This window comes from Sylvia atricapilla, chromosome 20 (genome assembly GCF_009819655.1).
Source record: "Sylvia atricapilla isolate bSylAtr1 chromosome 20, bSylAtr1.pri, whole genome shotgun sequence".
NCBI lineage: Eukaryota > Metazoa > Chordata > Aves > Passeriformes > Sylviidae > Sylvia > Sylvia atricapilla.
In genome coordinates, this window is record NC_089159.1 from 9,247,570 (window position 1) to 9,254,230 (window position 6,661).

The window sequence follows — 6,661 nt, forward strand, 5'->3', positions numbered from 1 at the left end:
GCTCTGTACTCACAGGAATGCTCCAGACTTGCATCCCATCACTGTAGCCAATCATCAGCAGCAACGGGGGCTCGTTCCCAGTGCTGTGGATTTCATGGAATTCCATGTTCCTGGAGGTATCTGAAGAAGATTTCAACAGCAAAGCCATTAGCAGACATCAGGATCAAGCTCTCAGCATCATTAGATGTTTCCTCAAGTGTTAAGAACTAAAAGCAACCCAAGTGTTTTACATCTTCATGCTGCATCAACACTGAAATGTGTTCCTTCATGCAAACACCACTGTTAAAGTTTCACAAAAATAAAACTTCAAATGACGAAGAAGAATTTTCTGGATAATAACATGGTCTAAGAGAGAATGGTGATTGAGTCCCCAGTCAGACCTGGGCTCTTCCACCTGTTCATTTATTCCCTTTTCTTTAAAGGAAGGTTAGAATGGAGTGTGAGAGACCCTAAATCAGGGTTATTAGAACTAGAAATTACCTAATTAACCTCTCTGTGGCCATCTTTGGCCAGTTAAGGTTTGTTTGCTTTCCTTTTATTTTTTACAAAATCTCAGGCAATCCCTTTTTAGGTTCATATAACAAAACTCCTCAGAAGCCTTCATGTTGTGTTTAAATTTATTTTATGCAGCCTGTTCTGACTGGGCCTGGAAATATCCTCTTTTACCACCTCAAATAAATCTTCTCTGTCTCTGATGCTTCCATGCTTTCAGTGAGCTTTGTTCATTCTCTCATGGTTGAAAATGTCATTTAAGAGGGGGTTTACTCAAGAAAATCATAATGTTTATGATGATTCCATTACAGCTGACTGGAATTATTGCACATGGACCCAAAAGTCACAAGAACAGATGAGAGAAAATGAAGCCATACCATTTAAATCTGCATTTTCAAATCTGACCCAGACAATTTTCTCTTTTTCTTCTGGTGGGGTTCCACTGTAGGCCTGGACAAAAAGCAAAAGGGTTGAAATAAGGAAGTTTAACAGTGGTTTTTCTCCTCCTGTAAGAAGGAATTTCATCAAAAACCACAGACACGATTCATGGAGCTTATTGTCACCAGTATTGACACAACACAACCACGCTGAGCATCACTCACTGATGAAGGAATAACAAAATATTTACAGCAATAAATCTTCTGGGGCAGGTCAGAAATGCCACGTGACTCAGAGTGAGTTAATAAAATTAAACACAGTGGCTTCTACAGTCTTTAACTTCAGCAGTGTTGGAGGTTCTCACATGAGGTGTTTTATCATTAAAATTCCCTTTAATTCACTTAAAAGCTTTGCAAGCCAGACTGAGGGAAGAAAGAGGCCTTTACTACACAGTTTATATTGCTGACACCTTTCAGTTCTGTTTGTGACAACTTTAATGCAGCCATTTAAAAGAGAATGAACTGCGATTCCAGAAGAACAGATCCATGTTTCAGGGCTGTGTTCTGCAGATTCCCATAAAAAAGATGAGATACAAAAAGAAATTGTGGAGTGAGAACTTGCAGTGTTCCCAGGCTGGGGGTTTTACAGTCCTCAGGAGAAGCTGTGGTAGCAGGAACGTGAGCACCAGCAGAAATACCATCACTTCCAAATGAATTATAACAAAACACTGAGCACTCTTTGGGATTAAATATGAACACATCTTGTATAATCATTTTACACATGCCAGGAAAGTAATAGCATGAACTAAAAATACAAATGTAAAAAAGTAAGTGTGGGGTTTACTTTTCAAAACAAATCACATTCCACGCTTCCAAAGCAAGCAGATTTTTAAAATAAAACACAGATTGCATCCTTTCACCAGGGAGGCTGTGGAATGCAGCAATCTCTTAATTGAAACTTTCAATATGTTTAATTTTAACCCCGAGTCCAAAATGCATTTCACAAATTGATATTACTGAGGGCATTGTTTTTGTGTTATAACAGAATAAATGCCCTGGGAATTCCTGAGAGGAAATTCATGAAGAAACAAGACACTAAATAACCAGGATAATCCTTGGACTCAGAATCAGGAGCATTTCCTGAAGCTACAATCAGCTCCTCCACCATGGACTGCAGCTTTCCCAAAGAGTAAAACAAAATTAGTTCCCTTCTGCTACTGGGAGGCCCCTGGGCAACCATTCCACTGCCATATTTATTTTATATAACAATTAATTAATTGAATGAATTCATTTTAGATGTATATTTGTATACTAAAGCACACTTACCTACATATAGAATGAATTCATTATTAATTAGATTAAATCATAAATTTTAAAAGCTGAGTGAGGGATTCCTGACACTGCCTTTTGTGCACTGAAAAAAAAAAGGAGTTTTAAAGTTCCACACCCTACCTGTGGCACAACATCTTGGAGGAAGGTAACAACACTTTCCATGTATGACTGCTCCCTGGAAAACAGGAGGAGAACTTCAGCCAAAGGAGGTCAGAAATAATCATCAATACATTAAATTAGATCATCTAAAGGAAGCATGGGCAACCTTTAGCACATGGGACTAGAGCACTTAATTTTACTGCCCAATTCTGATAATATAAATTGTGGCCTGTAAGTAATGAAAGGACTGAGTAGGAGTAATCAAAGTCTGTAAGAAAGCCAAGTGATACCTGCTGATGGAATAACTGCCTGGGGGAAAGTACAGAATCTAAATTCAAGGAGTAAGTTCTCCACATCAGAGTGGCCTGAAGTGGTGCAGGGATTTAGAAATGACTCCTCAGGGAGAGTTTTTTTCTACTTGATTTGGCTCTTACAATGTGAAAATGAGGATTTAAACAACGAGTGGAGCTCTCCTGGTGGCACAAACAAACTGGATGGACAATGCTGGAGTAAATGGCAGTGCTCAGGGGCAGGGGATGGAACAAAACCCTAAGAACAGCAAGGAGAGGTGTTTTCAGATGAGATTTCACATCTTGGGAAGCTTATTTCTCCTTGAGCAGCATCCACTGGGGCTGGTTTACAGTGCAGGACACATTTTTGCTGGGGCAGATTTAAAGTCATGCTCTGAGCAGCCTCTGCCTGCAGGAGCAGCCAGTCCCTTGTGCAGCTGCTGAGTGACCACAGATGGGGCTGAAAACGTGCAAAAGTTGGTGCTTTGTGCCATGAGGGACACTGGAGACAGGCTGGCAACAAGAGCTACCTTCAGAAGTCTGAGATTATTCAAGAAAAGCCTTCAGGTTTTCTTTAGGCAACGGCTTTGGCAGCTCCGAAATTAACTTTTATGCTGTCGTGGTTTTTCCAGTGCTAACTCAAAGATTTTTCTCTTAGCAACAAAGGAGATCTTTAAATTAGGAACTCTGGGTGGCCAAAGGTGTTTTTTCCTGAAGCTGTGCAAGGCTGTTTTAATAAAAACAGGAGTGTTTAGAGGGGAAAAATGAAGCACTCTGGAGAATTTAGGATTGCATACAGAAGATACTTGAACCCCAATGCTGCAACACCTCTCTGAAAACAGAGATAAATCTGAAAATATCAAGTTTTACATTCCAGAAAGCCTCTGCCAGCCCATGACCAAAACAGCAATCCCAGGATTTCTGCATCCCAGAGTGTCCCACTCAGCTTTAGGCTGAGGCCTTACAAAGGAGCTGTGGTTTCCCCTGTGCTGATTCTTCTCTGATTTATGTAGGTCACCCAAGCTGGCCCTGCACACCTTTATTAACATGCCTGGCCACAGGTAGAGTATTAAATGCAGTGTCTGAAGCTGCCCTGGGAATGCCAAGCAGCCAGAGTCATGCTGCCTTCATGGTTCAACTGGTGGAATGCACTTTTTTTCCCCTCTCCCCAAGCACATCTTGAACCAAAGTTGATGTTTGGGAGGTGTTTTATTCAGAGTGTGCACACTAAATCTCTCCTGAAGTTGAAAAACTTCCAGGTATGTGTCTTTAAAGTGGTTTAAAAAAAACATAATCCACAAAAAAAGAAAAAAATCTCAGTCTTCCTTTAATAATGATGTAAAAATTTAACATGAGCAGCAGAATTCAATAAAAGTGAAGTGAATCCTGTTTCTGGAAACACAGAGTTATCTCCAAGGGCACAGTAACACCCCTTGAAGTGGACATTTCCATACATTGTGCCATTTTGCAGCAACATAAATATCCCAAGGAAGAAGGAAAAATGGCTACAGAACTCATTTAACAAAGAAAAAAACATAAATCTTCTAGGCTGTCTAACAGCCAAAAAGCTCTTTTGCCATGAAAGCATTCCCATGTGAACACAGTGAAAATCACTGGCACAGGCATAAAAAGTGTCTGACCAGAAGGATGGAGCTTCTTCCTTTTTTTCTTGGTTTTGTTCTTTTAAGAAAACAAACAAACAAAAAAAAATTTCCACAATTCTCCTTCCTGGAGGACTTTAATGACAAGTTTTGTATGTTTTAATATATCCACTCCTGGGACAAGGTGTTGTTTAAAAGTAGGGAAGGATCACGTGTGGCACATCCCTCTGGCCTAAGGAAGAAGCTGGCATCACTTTTGTACATTGCAAGGTTTGTACAGCAAAAAGGTGCAAACAACAACAAAAACTTGGCAGCATTCCGTTTTTAAAAACACAGCTTTGGTGTGCAATGGCAGAGGATCCCATTTTGGGAGACAGAAATGCCCCTTCTGTAAAGTGTTGACTTTATTGTACAACGCTCAACGCAACGAAACAGCGGCGTCAACACGAGCTGGCTTTGGTGGGGAGGGGAAAACAACCCAAACCAGCTCAGGCTGGGATCTTCTAGAAGAAAACCAAACCCTTTTCAGTGAGGGCTGCTCTTCTAGAAGGTTCTTACGTGGCAGCTTGAGGGCGAACCACCACTCCTCCAGTGCAGCGGCTGGGGCGGCGCGGGGACTCTGTCGCCATCGTTCTGGGCACACACCTGCAACAAACACAGCACTCTGACTGAAACTGCCACAGCATTATGTGTTACACGGGCTCTTGGTGTGCTCCTCGAGGTGCTGAGAGGGGAAACTTAACCCACAGGGAGCTGCAGGGCTCTCTGCAGCAGTTTTTGTGATGAGGAAAAAGGAAACCACGCACCAAGCGGGCAACTTTGTCACTACGGCTCCTGGAATGTTTGTGAGGATAAAAAACCAAACCCCACAACGGGAAAATTATCTCAAACTGTACTAGAAGATCTTTAAGGAGCCCTCCAACACAAACCATTCCATGATCCCATGATTAAGGTTAGTGGTACAGGCACACAGTTGTCATCATCATTACACAAACCCACTGTTTACTAATGGGCTGTTGTCTCGGAAAATAATTCTATAAAAAAAAGTGCAATCACAATTACAGTGTACTGTGCTCTTGGAAATATGGGTTACACTGCAGCTCACACATTCTACTGCTTCATGTCAGCTCTTTGTGCCATCCTCAAGCTTTCCTTCACACTTCTGTTCTCCAGGGGGAAATTCTGTGCGATGTTCCCAAAGGCAGAAAGCACTTGAGGAGCACCACAGATCCCAGGCAGCTCTTTGGGGAACCCCCTCAGCCCCTCTGTTGTTTCCCCTCACCCCAAACCAGCTTTAAAGTGAAAGAAAAAGCCAAATCCCCGACGTGGGATCAATTATCAGCATCATTTCACGTCAGGCCAGCCTTTGCAAGGGCCAGCTCATGAAGGGAGGCAGGATAACCGCTCAGAAATGAGTAGCAAAATAATAATTAATAACAAAACGTTCAGCAACACAACAGCAGCCTGACACACACGTCGAGGAACCCCGAAAGGCGAAATGTCACGGAAAGGATGAAATCACCCCAGGGACACCTGCGCCTGCCGTGCCCCGAGTGCCAACACCTTGTGCCACCCCACCCTGAGGGGCAGGGAGCACCGGGACAGGTTTTAGCTCCTCATGTGGGCCTCGGCACGGCCGCGCCTCAGCTCGGGGCACCAGCGGAGCCCTCACGGCGGGGCTGAGGGGCCGCCCGAGCCCTCCGGAGCCCCGCCAGCGGCCGGGCCGGCCTGGGCCCCCTCCGCCGCCGCTATTGAGCAACTCCACACCCAAACACCGCGACCTGCCCGGCCTCTCCCGCCGCCGCCCGGTGAGCGGGGCCGCGGCCTCCCGGAGCGCGCCCACCCCGCCGGCCGCCCCTCGCCTCACACCCCGCGCCCTCCGGCCGCAGCTAGCGGGGGTCCCCCAGGCCTTGACGGGCGGGCCTGCCCTGCCCGCCGCCCCCCGGCCGCTGCCCGGCCCGGCCTCCCCGCGGGGCCGCTCCGAGCCGCCACAGCGCTGCCCCGAGCGCGGCGCCGCCTCACGCCCCCAGCCCGGGCCGCGCTCACCTGCCGCGCTCCCGGCGCCACTGACACTGTTTGGGACCCCCCGGGCAATGACACCCAGCGCACTGCGCCCGCAGCCAATCGAAGCGCGCCGGGGGCGGGCCGCGCCTCGCGCGCAGCCAATCGGCAGCCGCGCTGCCCGGTGGTGGGCGGGGCGCGGCGGGACGCTGCCGGGGCGGCGAAAGGCGGGCGGCGCTGCCCCCCCCGCCGCGCGCCCCGCGGCTTTGTTTACATCGGGGTTCTCGCGAGAGCCGCCGCGCGCCGGGGCCGGCCCCGCGAGCGTGGGGCGGGGAGAGAGAGGCGGGGCCGGATTGGCGGGGAGGGTCCCCCGGGTGTGACGTCACGTAATGGGCGTGGTCAGATGGGCGGGGCCGTGAGGGGCCGTGAGGGGCCGTGAGGGGCCGTGAGGGACCGTGAGGGACCGTGA

At 47.2% G+C, this 6,661-nt stretch overlaps 1 protein-coding gene across 12 annotated transcripts in view; it reads right to left on the reverse strand.

Annotated features, from left to right (window-relative positions):
- Positions 1 to 4,952, reverse strand: part of BCAS3 (BCAS3 microtubule associated cell migration factor) — a 300,050-nt gene extending 295,098 nt beyond the window's left edge. For 4 of the 12 annotated variants that reach the window (XR_010745132.1, XM_066333520.1, XM_066333518.1 and 1 more), the window contains exons 1-4: positions 4,750 to 4,948; positions 2,322 to 2,376; positions 870 to 942; positions 14 to 120 (exon numbers count right to left, since the gene is read on the reverse strand). Coding sequence is in view for 11 of the 12 variants with exons in the window: in XM_066333520.1 (XP_066189617.1) it covers positions 14 to 120; positions 870 to 942; positions 2,322 to 2,376; positions 4,750 to 4,877 (363 nt within the window). In the remaining variant the exon portion in view is untranslated. Of the gene's footprint in view, positions 1 to 13; positions 121 to 869; positions 943 to 2,321; positions 2,377 to 4,749 lie in introns of all 12 variants that reach the window. The other 8 variants (XM_066333514.1, XM_066333517.1, XM_066333515.1 and 5 more) reach the window with 5 other exon arrangements.
- Positions 4,953 to 6,661: the final 1,709 nt, after the last annotated feature.